Below are 17,181 nucleotides of genomic sequence, written 5' to 3' on the forward strand. Positions count from 1 at the left end.
GGCCCTATCCAAGGATGTTAGACCATCCGAGGAGGCCCAAATAAGGCTATGAGTAGAATAAAGTTAAGGGAGGAGTAGAGGCAATGTGAGATGGGTCCAATAAGGGTCCGAGGACAAAAGTATCCTCGGCAACATGTGTCCAAGATAAATCTGAGTGTCTTATCATCACAAACTTACTTCAGGACTACATCACAGCTGAGGGTAGGACTTTGGACCAGGGATAAGGATAAAAAGGCAGACAAATATCTTCAAAGGCTGCGACCTCCACATTAATTGCCTCTCAACCAACTCTCTGGCCGCATTAATGTGGAAGCGATGCCTGAACAGTGATCAAGCAGCCTTACAGCTATTGGTTGATGGTTCCAGGAAATGTTGGATGGGACAGGAAGGAATCCCCTTAATCTAGCATACACGTGTGTGGTAAGGATGACACGAAGATTGCAGTATATAACCTGGAAGAATGCACTGAAAGTAGAGGAGGGAACTCTTATACAATTTATGTCTTGAAGAAAACCATATAAAACAAAGAACTTAGTTTCTTCCGAGGACAAATTTGATAATCTTATTTGTGTCAAACCATCTTGAATCGTTAAGTTTAATCGTTTTTCTTTTGAGATAAATTTAGTTCTTCTATCCACGCTCTACAAATTTATTGTTTGGGCCGTTAGAGATTGAGCCCAATCCGGTTTTGGGATCAACACAATTTTAGTCCTCACACATAAGATTTTTTTTTTTTTTTAATAGAAGTGATTTTGTTGGAATAATAATTACAGCTCATATCCACCATGTGTTATTAAAACTAATGTGTTGTCCCGTGTATATGCACGGGTACAATTAAAAACAATAAGATTATACTTTTTTTTAAGAAGAGATTCAAATTATACTTTTTTTAAAACTTACATTTTTAAAATATATAATGATTTTTCATTATACATACCTATACTATCTAAATTTTTCGAATGCACATTTTACATCCTAAACTATGATCATTGTTATACTTTTCACCATGACATCAAGTTTGCTATTAATTTGGATGGAAAAATATGGCACTGCATGAAAAGACATAATTGCCTCTCTTTTCAATCCTTAAAAAAAAAATATAAATTACACTTTACCACCCTAAACTATACTTCCAATTACATTTTGCACCATAAATTTTGAATTTCCATCCAAGTTAACTGCAAACTTAACATTGAAGTACAAAGTGCAACAAGAGTCATAGTTTATGATATAAAACGTACATTCAAAAAATTTAGGGTGCAATGTGTAATATGGGATAATTTAAGGTAGTAAAGTATAATTTTCCCCAAAAATTAATTCAAATATTACTTCTTAAGACCAAACAATGTTAGTACGTGCTTAGTACAATAAAATTGAAGACGCCTCTTCTAAAATAATAATAACTAGTCGCTAACCCGTGCGATGCACGGGAAAGCTATTGGATATGAGATTTTAAAAGCTTTTCATTAAACTTCACACCACAAAGGTATAAATTTACTAGAAAACAAACTTTTAGTATGAAAACAGAGATAATGATATTTAATGGATAGGGTAATAACACAGGCTTTTAGAAGAAAACAATTTGATTTAAAAAGTCGGAAATTTTAGCACAAGCAAGAGCAACTACAATTGTTAAGGAAGGATTAAAGGTCCTATAAGAAATATTTTTTCCAATATTTGGGCCCGATGGTAGAGTTCAAAGAAGGCGACTTGTTACACAAAATTCTTCTCATTATAATCAAAATCCTAAAGTGAATATTCAATCCAAAAATGTGTAACCAATGTTATATATTGAAGTGTTGTACAGGGCAAAGAATAGAAAAAACATATTCTTATGACCACGCCCATATAGCTTCTAAGTTCTAACTATTATGCTAAGTAACCAAACAATATTAGTAATCGAAAAAGTATCATAATCTAGCATACTGATTTAAAAGTTACAATTTCAAACACAGCCTCACTATGAAAATTCCACCGACGTTCAAATATCACTTAGTTTAAGTAAAACTATAAAAGTAATAAAACTAACATTTGGAATAGAGGGTTAAAGTGTATCTTTTGAATCTGGAACACTTTAAAACAATAATAGCAAATTTCAAAACCAAATATAAATATATTAACATATAATACGGAACACTATTATAGATTTTATATTATACAAGGTTCTTAGCTATCTCTGCTAATTCCAATTGAATTAGATTTCTATTCTATTTGGTAACTTCTATCTCTACTAATTTTAATTGAATTTAGGTTTCTATTCTATGTGGTAACTTATGTCTCCTAATTCTAATTGAATTAGGTTTCCATTTGACCTATAGCTTCTTCTCCTAATTCTAATTGAACTTCTTTCCTAATTGAATCAGGTTTCCATGTAATTAACATGCTTATAAAATAGTTTTGCATTTTTTTTAATCTTATCCTTTCTACTTAAGAATAAAAAAAATGACTTTATGAAATAAAGTCACCAGCTTTTTAATTCATCAATAGAAATTTTTTTGAAAGGTTTGGATTGAAAGTTGCTTCTGTAACTTTGAATCTAAACCCTTGAATAACAAAAATTGGAAAAAAAAAGTCAAAATATCAAAATTGTTGTAAGAGAATTTCACTCTACAATAACCTAGTGGTATATTGCATGGAATCTCCATTCATGAACGGGTGATGTTTAAGGATGTAAAAACCAATTAACTAAATTGTTTGATGAATATATACATTACAATCTATAATATAAGCCAAGAAATAGCAAACGAAAAGGAAACATAGAATATGAAGGCATCTTTAAAGATTTTGCATAAGTACCAAGAAATATATTCACATAGACTATTAAAGGAAAAACAAACACAAACACAAACCATACACAAACTACTATTAAAGAAAGAATACAAAAACTAAAGAGAGAAAGCTATGAAGAGAAATTTTCGTACCTTGAGAAAGAAGTGTTTGTAACAAAAGAATAGTTTGCAGCAACACACGTAGGTTTATACATATATAGGAGAGTAAGTTGGCACCTCCTTCATTGTGAAGGAGTTTGCATTGCATACAAACATGATTTAGAGACTTCCATGCCACTCCAATAAAATCCAATTCCTAATGGGACTCTTAATTCATGGCAATCGGCTAAGTGGCATTAATCTTACTATACGTATCTATATATGATCTTCTAATATCTATCATATAAAATCAAAATTTTTGGTTTTTTTTTTTTAAATAATGCTGACGTGGAAAAAGAATCTGAAATAAAAAGAAAAAGAAAATAGTGATAACGTGGAAAATTGTGGGAGTTTCAGAGGCTTCGATTTTATATATATATATATATATATTGATAATAATAAATTGAAAACAATTTTTTTTTTTTTTTAAGTATTTCAACCTATGGTTATCAACATTTTCTTGTGATACAATTGACTTTAAGTAAGATTTTATCAATTTTAATTTGAAAATTATTTTCTGCAGAAACAATTATAACAAGTATTTTCAATAACCTGCAAGCAATGCATGAATTTGGAAAAGTGATACATGCGTTTAGAAAATAATTTATTCTTTTTATATTCTCAAGAATTCTTATACTACATGTTTAAATGACACTATGAATATTTTATTTGTTATCTTTTTGTTGTATTATTTATTTTTCTTATGACTCTTTTTGATGAACTTCTTGTTCATCTGTGAGATATTCATTGATCTAAATGTTTTTTTTTTTTTTTTTTTTTCATACTGTTAGTAACAATCAAAAGATCCTATTTGAGATTTAGTTAGAAAAATTCTTTTGTTTTTCTCACTCTCTTTGAAGTTTATTTATTATTTTATATTTCTAGTAGACATTTATAAGTAAAAAAATATTAGTTACAATATACAATTATAATGACAAGAATAAAATAAAGTTTTAAATTATACAACAATAGAGTCTAATTTAATCTTTTACATGAATTCTTTCAAACATAGTTATTAAATCTAGCTTGGACATTGATATGGCCTATGAGTCAGGTCACTAGGTCACTGGTTCAACTAATGGATTACCGGTCAAAACGTATGGTAAAATAAACAAATTTTAAAAATAAATAAATATATATAAATCATAAAATAAATATATAAATTTTAAAAAATAGGCATATTCCTAATAAAGTGAAAATTATAATTCAAAATTAAGGTTTCACAATAACATAGAGTCTTTTGATAGGATGAGAATCTTGGAGGTAAGTAGACAGACAAAAGAACTACATTTAAAAAAAAAAATCATTAGGTTTTATCCTCTTTAAATTACAATATTATAACACATTAAATAGTAAAAAAGTCAATAAAGTAGACCTATAGATGTAATTTTTCAAATTTCACAAACCAAACCGAGTTATATAAATTTATCTAAGTTAAACGGATTACTACAACTTTACAAGCCTGTCGAGTTTGATTTGGTTTGACTAGGTCTTATATAGAAATGGTCCATTGAAACACCCAAACTGATCTAGGTGCTAGGTTATCGAGTTCTCAATCTGACCAACTAAGTTAGTCTGGGTTTAATAACTATGTTTTCTAATAATTTTTTTCTTGCTCATGAAGTAAATCATCGCACCTACAGTCCAACCAATTGGGAGAGAATCTTTTTTTTTTTTTTTTTTTTCAAGGCACTATTATTGCAACTTCACTTAACAATAGAATCATCCAGTGCCCAATTAAAAACAAATTCGACAGATAACTTGATGTATTAATCCTAACTAAACCAAGATTAATTTAATATATAGAACCAAATATCATTACGAGAGCGTGGCCCATGACCTAAGTTGCCTAATCCTAAAATAAAACCCTGTTATAGTTATAGCACAACCACCTAAGTGCTTGGCAAAAGGGATAGTCTATAATAAATTAACAATTGATGGTGTGTCAGTAAGCCGAATAGTCTATAATTAATGATTCCTTAAAAAAGCTAATGAAAACGAATTGAACCGTGGGTATGGTTGCACCAGCCTTCTTTTTGTAAATTCAAACAATTACATGGGGACAAAACCAGTTTGCATATGACTGTATATGAAATTAAGAGACAAGGCAAATCATAAAAGTGTTCATACATTTTGGCTAAATTTTAGGGGAAAAAGAAGAAGAAAAGGAATTAAAAAAAATGTGCATACTTGTTGGTTAACAACAAAAGCTTCCAGTTTTTCATATTTCTTATTTGTTCATTCATTCTTTCCCATATTTGTAATAGAAGTGACTTTTTTTTTCCCTGACTAAAAGAATGACAAAAACCTTCTTCCTCTGAAATCAATGTAGCAGTTTTCTATAAGCACAGAGAACATATTTACAACCCAAAGAACTAAGTGACTATGTCATTGAAGGTAGCGTACACTTGGTTTGGGCATGTTCTTATGGGCTTACCTTGGTTAAACTCAAGTCTTATGATCACCAATTCACGTACCAGTGTCATTGCTCCTTTGAGAAAATCATCAACATGGCTTTTCTCGCCTCCCCAAAGCTGGATTTAGAGCTGGTTTTAGTCCCAGTACGGGACTGCTGATATTGGTGTTGGTGCCGGTGCCGGAGCTGGTGCTGGTGCTGGTGCTTCCTTTGGTGCCAGAGCTATTGGTATTTTTGTTGAATATTTCTCTATATATAGCATCATTTTTCTAACCTTTATTACTTCATCTTTCTGACCTGTAAAATATGAAGCAAAAGATGTCAACAACTTTCACAATAAACAAGGCAAAGCAAAGGAACCAACCCATCAGAAAAAATACAGTAGTGTTAAGATATCCATCTCTTTGTATCTCTTACCATTTAAATCCAATTTGGGTTTTGAATTCTCTGACAGGATAATCAGTGTGGGCGTGATGATTGTAAGGACAGCCCAGAAGAAGAATATCAACACGAATGTTCTTTCCATCTTTTGTTGGAGAAAAAAACTATTGTTCTGTAATGGGGTGTTTGAGAAATTGAGAATTTAATACAAGAACACAAGGTGAGAGGTAGAGACATGGAACACATTAGCTGGCCATGTTTAAGAGCAGTCATTATAAATTCTAAAACCAAAACTCTTTTTAAACATTTTTTTTAATAATTTTCTATAAGCAAAGTCAAGTACATCACAAATAAACTTGTGATTTGGTTGTTCAGTTGTTGGATGGTTGTTATATAGTTTGAATGTATGATTGGACATCCATCTGGCATCTAACAAATGAAATTTGGTAGATGATTAATTTTTATATAATACCACTTTTATTTATAATTTGATCAATAATTTGCTTATAATTTCCATCAAACAATTGAAATTTGGGGTTAATAAACTTAATATCACAAAAGATTCTTCTTCTAGGTACTGCCTAGTTGCTTTCATAGACCAGGTCTATACCTAATTTGTATTGTTAAGTCTCATAACTAACCGACTCTATAGCTGCAACAATCTTGACATTTAGGAATCAAAATTAGCACAACAAAATGACAAATGTTCTTTTGTGCAATTGTGTATATACATCGAAAATATTTCATGCATCCAATATATATATCCTCCTCATAGTCGTGTTGTTAGACCCATACACTGAGGCAGAATGAATGTCATATACTCATATGCATAAAATAATAACTGATATACATCGTGCCTTCTAGAAATTGGGAAAATCAACCCAAGCATCAATTCTTGTTTAATGTAATCAACACATTGTAACAGGACGTGTTTAGTTTACAAATTCTAATGGCTCAAAAGGACTAGTTAGAAAAAAGGCTGAAGATATGGAGCCTCATCATTTTTCAGATTTGATTCCTTGGAAAATACAGCATGTCAAGAAAATAAAACAAATAAAGATAATTCAAGAAATGTGAGAAACCCAAATCATGCAAGTAACAATTAATCATAAACAAAATGGAATTTTCGACATTTGTGTTAACTTTGGAGGTGGCTTTAGCCTAAAACATGTGCTCCACCTAAAAAATCCAAGGGCAGCAAAATTGCAGGGCTGCACTTCTCCCACGCTTTTCCTAAAAGTGGATGTTTCAAAGCTTCAGTCCACTATGCGACCTTTACTTGTAGCGGACTTCTTCCCAGTATACCTCTGTCAAAAGTCAAAAGCAACAGAGAAGTTACAAAATGTCACTGCGAGGCCTAAAAGAGGAACCACCTGCCACCACATATTTCAAAATAAAATGCTATATAACACGGATGGAAGAAGGCACAGCTCTCACCTGCTTTCCAATGCTGAACGGGACATATCTATACTTAATCATGTGCATAATTTGGCGCTTCATTGTGAGGACAAACAGCACAACCCAATAACAAAGCAGTATAGGCCAGAAAACAGGGACATCAAACACAGAAAAGAAGGTCATCAGAAACGCCACACAGAAAGCTTTAGTGATGGAATACCTGAAACCACAAAACCAAGAGAAATAACTCATTTTTTAAGCCTCCATTAAGAGACACAGAAATTCTCTGACAGTAAGATTTGTTAAACAGATTGGGGAAGCACACAATACCAACTCTAAAAAAGAAACCTTATCTCAACTACTGGAGTCAGTTACGTTAATTATTGTTCGCTACTGACCTCACTTTATAATTACATATTCACATCATGATCCATCATGTCTCTTCTCACAGCTTCTATTTGGTCTTTTCCTTGGGTAGACCACGTAAGAACGAAAGAGATCTATAGCTATATAACAGGCTCCCTCATATTGATAGTTTTGTAACTTGTTCCAGTAAAGTATGAGGTTAAAAACAGTTTCTAACAAGTAACAAGTGAAACTAATCCAATGTCCAAATGTCTCTAATTTGTGACTGTAAAGGATTAGTTATGGATGCCAGAAGTACCAGCAAAAGGATTAAGAATAAACCAACAATTTCTAAAAACAATAATTATAGCTTTTTGGTAAGTGACAACTAAAACTGATATGAAGAAAGCATGTAACGAACTTCTACCAACCAAATAAAATGAGATGCATATATTTGCATCCATGCACTTGAAATTAGCAGAAAACACTATTAAAAATAATCAAGTACTTGTTTGATGACAAATTATATTCATATAGTCCACTTCCACACAGCAGCAGAGTTCAAAAAGAATTGGACTACACGAAACTTCTATCAAAAGCTCTGTTCTCTCTTGATCACGCTTCCCAAAGTACAGGATGTGAAAAGCAGCACAGAGTTCAACTTTTGCAACAATCAATCACTCTAGTCAATGAACACCATACAATTTCTGAACTATCTTCCACAAAACAAGTCATGTACTAATATACACAGGTGATTATGAAGGAGAAAATATAGACAAGGCAACATCCAACTGTAACTAAGACCTGCTTTTCTCTTTGATCCAACCTAACTGTTTGTACAGTAGTTGTTCAAATGAAGGGGGAAAAAACTTGATTCAGATGTCCCTTTTACTTTTAGCTTTCTCAGAATTTTGATGGATGAGCATAAAAGGCCATCATCCACTCTCTTTAACATCTGATAAAAATCACTCAAAACTTATCATACTTGATGTCTAAGTAAAATACCTCCGCAGTTGACAAGAATGACCCACTACTACAATCTCACTTTGCAAAATTGAATTGTAATCAATTCTGAGACATAGGGACAAGATGACACGAAGCTCCTCAATAAATTAATGAATTAAATGGTCAATCAACTGACTTATATTACATGAAAATGTTAGTTGAGTCGATTCCTCTAGCCTGGTCCTAGACTTCTAGTGTTACATGTTGCAAGATAACCAGACTAATAACAGAAAACAGAAAGACAAACATCACAAAATAACAGTTCAGCATATGATGATCATGCATACCCCTCACAATTGAGATCAGAAAATTAGAGTGAAATGAATACTAATAAACCTGCAATGCCTTCTTTTTTCTTCAGATAAGTGATAAACTCACAATGTCAAAAAGTTGAGCAGTTGGTGATTTTGAAATTTTAAGGTTCAAATGGCACCTTCCTCCTAAAATAAAATAAAAGCAACAAAACTGTACTTCTCAAGGAATCAACCACTAGTCTTTAATGTATTAGATTATTAAACTTCACAAAAATTTTGGGACCAAGGCCTTGTTTTTGTTGTTATTGTAAACTCTATAAAAATGGTGTAGTTTAATCAAATACAAGTTCTATTAATAGAAAGAAGTGGCATTCCTCCTTTCTAAACCAGATCTTAATATAGTGTAATTTGACAAGGAGAGGTTATTGCTTGATTTTGGCCTTCAGTCATAAACCAATTGAGAATCAGCTAGAAACCACTTTAAGATCATACTCTCAAGATAATTAATGCAACAAAAGAAGTGAAATCATTCACAAAAATAGTCCTCACAAGGGATCCTTAGATTACCAGAACTTAAACTCAGGAAGGCGGCGCACAAATGGCCTGAACTCATCTGAGCCTTTTGTTGGCAAAGAAGCCCCATCCAAGACTTCAAGCTCTGGATCAATCTTAGGTGACAGAAACCCAATCAATAGATTCAAGATGTAAATCCCAAGGCCATATGATACAATGTAAAATCCCTGAACATAGTAAACCCGCAACATGTAAATTGCCGCAACAGCAAGAGTTCCCAGCCATCGCTGGACCATGTGAGGAGTGGACCGATCCAAATAGTACTGAAACATCCTCGTGAAATCATTTCTCAACTTGGCAAGAGGCGCCACTGCAGAGGCAGCATCACCCCCAACTCCTTCCATTAGATATTACTCTTTAAATAATCCCCTGCAGATCCAAAGCACCAAAAGCAATAAATTGATTAAATTTTAGGCTTTCTGCCACCAAAAGATGCCCAAAAAAAATCACACTCCATTCAAAAACCCGAGACAACAAACCAAATGTAAAAAAGTCTTAAGACCCCATTTCAGATCTCATTCTTGCCATTGCTTTGGCAGTCAAATAATATGAATTCAAACTATAGTTTTAGTTTTCTGGGTCACATCACATGTTAATTCACATTTCACAATTATTTCATGTCCAATCCTATTTTCTCAGTAACCAATAAGCATATTGCCCTTCTTCACATTCAACATCAAAGAATAACTAAAAACTCAAAACATCATTGGTTTCACTTCCCAAAACCATGAAACATTCTATTATCATCATTCCTAAGATATTGTTAGTTTCTTACCTTAAATACAACTAACCCTAACAAAACTTTCCCTTAAAAAAAAAAAAAAAATCCAAATATCCTAGAAATAATCTTTCCATATAAAATTAATTAAAATATGGTAACAAAGACAAAAAGCAATATAATAAATAACATTAAGGTTTTTGTAACAAACATAAACATTAAGACATCAAAGATAGCCAAAAAAGGAAAGGAAAGTGAATGAAAAGAGAGAAAGAAACAAAGCAGAAACTCACCTTCAAAAAAAAAGAGCAGTTTATAGATCAGATGAGATTGTTTTTTTAATAAATGGTGAGGAGATCTATTGCCTAAGTATCGTCCATGGGTTTTCCAAGAGCTCAGCTGTTTTTGTTTTTGTTTTCAACTTTTCAAACAGAAGAGAGAACATTCGCCTAGACATGTCACACGGTTATCATGCGTATAGTTTCAAAACGCACCGTTTTGTTCCGTATATTTTCAAACGGCCCCAAGTTGTTTTTTTTTTTTTTTTTGGGAAATTATATTTTTTAAATTAAATATTGTGAATGGTAACAAATTAATTAGAGCCTATAATTTAAAAAGTTTAGACTAAACCACATATTTTAAAATTTTACATATTAATCATCTAGAGTTTTGTAACACAATTAAAATATCATCGTATTTTTAATAAATATATTTAAAATTCAACTCTCACATCATTTCACAGAATTAACAAAAAAAACTTTGAAAATCTCATTTAAGCCATATATTAATAATAATAAAATATCGTATTATCTGGGGATTAGCATGCTATAAAAATAATATAAAAATAGACTAATAACCTAATAATTTAGCAAACACAAACAAATGCACAACTTTTTCCACAACTCTCGTCGTCACAAATTATGTTATGAAAGTGACTAACAACCAGTCACTTGTAACAAAAGTTGTTAATTTGTTGGTTGCCTCATATAGCTCCATTGAGTATTTGAGTGCCACGATTTTCCTTTTTTTCTGTTTTAGTTGCTTAGCTGGCCCTTTCCGCTCTTCCTTTGCCTCATGAAAGTCTTTGAATAACATATAACACCAAAAGCGTGTGACGATCAAGATTTGAATTGCATACTACGCAGCCAAATTTGTTGAATACTTTCATGTTTATCTTGTTTTGATAAAGGGCTTCTATAAGCTTCGACTGGTTTGTGTTCTGTTCAATTTGTTCATACTCATTTAATTGCAATTTACAAGGATATTTATTGCATAATGCTAATATATAACAGCAAATTACATGACCAATAACTTGACCATACTCCCAAAAAACAAACAAATATGGCTCAGGAACATGGTCATCAACTATCTTATGCCCTCCTCTTCCTCTTCTTTTTCCTTCTTGTGTCCACTGGTATGCATCATCAATATATTCCTACTTTCCTCATTGATTCTTCCGAATGCAACTGTTAATGATTCCTCTTATGGTAAAAAGGAAGATAACTATTTTGCCTCAATAACCAAGTACAAGGACGTAATGTTTTTCATAGATTTGACATGATATGTTGCGATTAGTTTGGTGCATAATAAGAGTGATGTCAATGGTGGACTTAGGTGAAGTGATGTTACTTCAATCACAACAAATCATGTTAACTAGTCGTGAAAATAGTGTCTTGAACATTAAACGATTTGTCTTTGGGGATGCTGAGATGCCTATGCCATAATTTATTTGTCTGTTGGTATGCAGAGATGCTTATGGTGGAAGGAAACGTTTGCAAGAGGCGAAGCAAAACATGGACAGGGTTTTGTGGAAACTCTGGACACTGTAACAGCCAGTGCAGGATCTGGAGGGTGCGCAACATTGAACTTGTCACGCCCAATTTCCAGGATTTGCTTGCTTCTGTTACTTCACATGTTGATCAAGAATCAACTACTAAAGTGACATCCTCGGCTTTAAGTTTCATATATCAAGCACTTTATATAGTTATATCATGTAGAAGAAAACTACTGGTACCACAATACCACTGCGTGCCTAGTGTCCACTATAAGTCATCCATGACACTTACAAGTTGCAACTATCCTCTATGTTACTGTTGCTTTGATGTCTACTAACAAAAAGATTATACTATATTACTACTACTGTCACTGCTGTTTTATTCTTCCCTGCTATTACCCATTTCACTCATTTTATCTAAATGGAAATCCATTTATCTGGAAAAAAGAATAAGGAAATTCGTTTCCAAGAAAAACTGAAATACTAATTCCTAAAAAGATCACATATAGGACCTACTGGTGCAAGGGAACAGACAGAAAAATAGCTTCAAGGTCCAAAGCACAAACAGAAACAGGAGACAATCAACCAAAGCAAGACATTGGCTTACATAAACAGCTGAGAGGTTGATACCACCCTTGTAGACTGTAGCAGCTCTCATCCAGTATCATCCATATCCACCTTATCCAATATCTCCCTTCCTATTACCCTGATAAACAGTACATACAGCTAGCTACATATATATATATATATATATATAAATTTTAAAACATCTTTCAGATGAAGTCCAAGTTTTTAGCTTTAACAATCATAATCCCAAATTTATAAACTTATTTCAATTCAAAGCCTGTATAAATCTCCGTAACTCATTTCTATTATCCTGGGTAATAACAGAGTAGAGAAAAACTGAAAACCATTTACCAAACTCTACGCTTCACCTAGAGTTTGTTCATAAATCAATTTGGTCGCCATTAAACAAAGATGGGTAGCCAGACAAAGTTCCAGTTAGAATAAGAAAGTGATTATCACAAAATGAAAACCACTTAACTAGATGAAATAAAAAGTTTATTTTTTATACCTTTTATCATTAGTTTTCTCTACTTCGGAAATGAATAAGATAGATATAAAGGTAACGAGCGTTTCAAATTGAAATGATTTCTTAAGTTTGAGAAAATTAGAAACCTATCACTCTAGACATATCCAGAAACACATAACACGCAATTTCATTCAGAACAAGGTCTACAACATAGAATTCACAAAAACAAAAAACAAAAACTTAAAACTCAATATCTGGTAATTGACTACTTCTTTTTCCCTCCTTTGGGGGAAATGGATTTGCGCTTACTGGGTAGCACAATCTCTCCTTTGAGCACAGGAATCTCCATGATTCCCGCAATCTCACCATACTTCCTACGGAACTTCTCGACCTGGTCATCATCGAGGAGCAGCGCCGACCGGTTGCCGAGGTAAAAGGGGTGGTTTCCCGACCACACTTCCACCGTGTACTCCTTCTGGGTCCCACCCGTTGTCATCACCAGCTCACCATTGCAGTACACCTTTGCTTCCTCGTGGAATTGCGGGTGTATGTCTTTCTTCCTGCACGTCACCACATTTGGGTAATTCCCACTTGTTGCTGTTCCAACTTTTCCTCTGGTTACCTGAAAATTGAAACAAAATAGAGATTTGTGAAATAAAAGGCAGTAAAAATTTTGGTAGTGGAAAGGGAGAGAGTGTTGAGGATTTTTGCCTTGTTGATAGGAAGAAAGGGTTTTCCTTGGAGGAACGTGTTGGGTAGGCTTAGAGCCATTTCTTTCTCTCTGTGTTTGTTTGTGGGAAATGGGTGATGAAGCTTTTGTTTTGTGATGGATATGAGAATACGAAATTACTTTTAAGCCACTTCTTTTTCTCTATTTTTTCTTCTTTTGGGTTAAAATTTGTTTGGGTCAAATGGGTTCAAATTTCACATTGAAAACAAATCAGTATTTTGGACCAACAGTTATTAAAGAAAAAACAATGGGCCTAAATGTTGAGTTCGGTAGAGACAGATCTAATCCAAGCCCGACCAAGTTTGCTTCTATTTGTGGGCCTTATTAAAACCTGGCCACCACTGTTTCAAATACATTTAGGGTTGATCTCGGGCTATAAAAATAAGAAGAAGAAGAAGAAGACTTATTGCTCCTATATACAGTGTTGGGCTAAGAGTCGGGTTCTATTACATAGACCTAAAAACGTCACTTTGGGTTTTAAATTTTTAAGTCAGTCTACGGGCCTGGTATTGCTTTCATTGTAAGTTGTAACCCAACCTTCTTGCAGATGAACTACTGAAAAAAAAAAAAAAATCCTATAGCAGTTCTAAATCCTAATAAAACAGAAGTCCATTGTGTAATTTGTCTTCTAATAGACTAATAGTGATTGGTTGAGATTGGTTGAGTGATGAGTTTGAGAGACTGTCACCCGATACAAAGCCAAGCTCTCTATCATTGATCAGCTGTCATACATTCATTTGTGACAACTCAATTGACACGTACCAAGTACTTGGTACATCTCACTCCCAATATAATGGACTCCTATACATTAATTAACTTCCTTGAATTTTTAACGTGTGAGAAATGAATTCTATGAATTTGGAAAGAGACTTATTGAAAGTGAAACTATCCATTTACTAGTCATCTTATGATCTATTGATAGAACATGTGGAATGCATAGAAATTTTTGGCCACGAGACTTAGAAATTCTTATCAGGAAATAAATAGATACTGAAAAGGTTGAAACTTGAAACTCTAAAAATATTTATAAAAAAAATAAAACAGCATAAACGAAAAAGAAAAACCACATGTATGCATTTAAAGGAAAAAATTTATACACCCACCGTTGGAAGTTTTTCTCTTCTTTAGCTTTAGCTCCAGCTTCACAATAAAGGTCAGTAAATATATACAATCACCGTTTCCTTCTGTTTTTTCTCTCTACTCTCTTGAGCCATTACTACAATTCAAACTTCCCCATTCACTCATCTCACCCACCACTCTAAACCTCACATAAATTTATTCCTTTACTTTTTCTTTTCTAGCTTATATTACATGCGGGAGGGAGGAGTTACCATTTTGAACTGTGCAAGCTGTGGAGTGTGGACTACACAAAAATGTGATAAAGTTGAGTTATAAGAATGAGAAACATAGTTTTGAGTTATGAATCAAACAAGAAGTTTTGGGTTTTGGGTTTTTGATGAGATAGAGTTTTGAGACATGAGTGATGAGAGTACACACTCACCCATCACCATTTTAGTTGGAAAACCTGGCCACCACCGTTTCAAATACATGTAGGATTGATTTTGGGCTATAAAAATAAGACTTATTGCTCCTATATACAGTGTTGGGCTAAGAGTCCGGTTCTATTACGTAGGCCTAAAAACGTCACTTTGGGTTTTAAATTTTGAAGTCTGCGGGCCTGGTATTGCTTGTAAGTTGTAACCCAACCTTCTTGCGATAAAAAATCCCATCGCAGTTTATTTAATGATCGTTCTAATCCTCTTTTTTTTTTTCTTTTTTTCTTTTTTTTTCTTTTTTTTGAGAAACAACCCCCTTGGGCTAATAATTTATTAATGCATCCTCAAAAGATCAAGTTGCTAAACATCAAAAATATCTGGAGGAACACAGAAGTCCCATGTGTAATTTGTCTTCTAATAGACTAATAGTTATTGGTCCCATGTTCCTTGATTTTTTTACTTTGGTTCTACTCTCCTACTGCCAACTTTTTCTGTTTTTATTTTTTTAATACCATGTTAAAAATTTGTAAAAATAAAAAAAAGGTACACAATACTAGAAGAATCAGATATCGATCTGGTTACGAAAGATGCCAACCAAAGGTGCTCAACAAAATCAGGAACACAATCTCAAATTCTCAACATCCATCCTAAGATCTACTGGAAATCTAGAATAAAAAACTGCATTGAGTTTTTACTTTTTTAGTAGAATATTTTTAGCTTTGTCCTGGATATATATCCGTGGCGGAGCCAGGAATTTAGGTCGGGGCAAGATTAAAAGATAAGATTGAAAGTAAAAATTTAATCTAAAAAAATTAATCAATATTAATAACAAAATAAATAAACTACTATATTATAATGTAATTGTCATACAGAATCTAACATAAAATGTAAACTTTAATTTATTTTTTTACACCTAGCTTATTTTACTCAATTGCCCTTGATAATTTTTCATATTTTGGAACCCCTGCATGATTTCTTTATACTCAATAGTCTTAAATATATTTTTCTCAATATATGTGACTAAGCAATCATTCATCTATTAATCTCCTATTTGATTACGTAATTGATTTTTAACTATATTCATTGCCGAAAAAGCTATTTCAACAATAACTGTTGCAACTAGTAAAATCAATGCCAAAATCATTAATGAGTAAACTAATAAATATGAAACATCTTTTTTTTATTTTTTTTTAATCATTATCAAGTGGGACCCATTGTTTTATATTATAGTTGGACGTTTTTGTTTTTAAAAGTCCATCAAGCTACTGTGTAGTGTGTCCAGACTCTTATCTTATTCAATGTAGAGATTTTTTTTTTTAATCATTATTTTTTTTTTTTGAGAAACTTTTTAATCATTATTAAATGGGACTCATTGGTTTTATATATTAGAATGGTAGTAGGAAGAGAAGTCTACTTAGAAAAGGTATCGTTAATTTTTTTTTTTTTTTTTTTTTTTTTTTTTTTTTTGTCTTTTGTGTCAAGGGGGCAAATAAGGCATTTTAGGTCATTATAATATTATAAGTAAAAAAATTTGAAAGTTCAGAGGGAGGGCCCCCACCCTCCGCCCCTGATATATATATATATATATATATATATACATGCTTCACAAAATGATTATTGGGAGCACGGTCAGAGCTAAGAATTTTTGTTTGGAGGTCAAGTTGCAACTCTAATATATTTATTAAGACAACTCAATCTACACACACACACACATATATATATATATATATATATATGTTTTTTTTATTATGTGCACACTTTTTTATTTGATAAGTTATATATACACACGCCAAAAAACAACAAAAAGAACTTAGTAATTTCAATCAAAATTATATTTGGTGGCAATCTTACATAAAATAAAATTCATTTTTACTATTTTTATAGTGAAATTCTTAAAAAATTACAAATTATCAAATTTTATACTAAAGTAAATAAAAAATCTTTCAATTGAACTAATGAAATTTTCAAAAATATGAATAAGCCAAAACTTGAAGGAATAAGTTAGGTTTCAAACATATTTGAAGTTATTTTGCTCTAACCCATTATGTAGTAACTAAAGAGACATTTTATGTATAGTTTTAGTAACATTATTTTTTTAATGAATCAATGACTTGTTAATTGCCACATAACT

The 17,181-nt window shown here is 32.3% G+C and overlaps 3 protein-coding genes across 3 annotated transcripts; 1 reads left to right on the forward strand and 2 right to left on the reverse strand.

Annotated features, from left to right (window-relative positions):
- Nucleotides 1-6,582: 6,582 nt before the first annotated feature.
- On the reverse strand, nucleotides 6,583-10,476 carry LOC126712270 (protein RER1B-like). The gene is made up of 4 exons (XM_050411536.1): nucleotides 10,311-10,476; nucleotides 9,294-9,668; nucleotides 7,162-7,342; nucleotides 6,583-7,031 (listed from the first exon to the last, which is right to left on the reverse strand). Exons 2-4 carry the CDS (start codon nucleotides 9,641-9,643, stop codon nucleotides 6,981-6,983), a joined length of 582 nt encoding a protein of 193 aa, XP_050267493.1. The 5' UTR covers nucleotides 9,644-9,668; nucleotides 10,311-10,476; the 3' UTR covers nucleotides 6,583-6,980.
- Nucleotides 10,477-11,358: 882 nt separating this feature from the next.
- LOC126694609 (defensin-like protein 19) lies at nucleotides 11,359-11,936 on the forward strand. Its single transcript, XM_050390977.1, is given in 3 exon segments — nucleotides 11,359-11,431; nucleotides 11,765-11,866; nucleotides 11,869-11,936. Coding segments are annotated over 3 exon segments (243 nt in total).
- Nucleotides 11,937-12,985: 1,049 nt separating this feature from the next.
- Nucleotides 12,986-13,700, reverse strand: LOC126712271 (50S ribosomal protein L31, chloroplastic). Its single transcript, XM_050411537.1, has 2 exons — nucleotides 13,536-13,700; nucleotides 12,986-13,446 (listed from the first exon to the last, which is right to left on the reverse strand). Exons 1-2 carry the CDS (start codon nucleotides 13,593-13,595, stop codon nucleotides 13,090-13,092), a joined length of 417 nt encoding a protein of 138 aa, XP_050267494.1. The 5' UTR covers nucleotides 13,596-13,700; the 3' UTR covers nucleotides 12,986-13,089.
- Between the last annotated feature and the right edge of the window lie 3,481 nt (nucleotides 13,701-17,181).

Source organism: Quercus robur, chromosome 2 (assembly GCF_932294415.1).
Source record: "Quercus robur chromosome 2, dhQueRobu3.1, whole genome shotgun sequence".
NCBI classification, from domain to species: Eukaryota; Viridiplantae; Streptophyta; class Magnoliopsida; order Fagales; family Fagaceae; genus Quercus; species Quercus robur.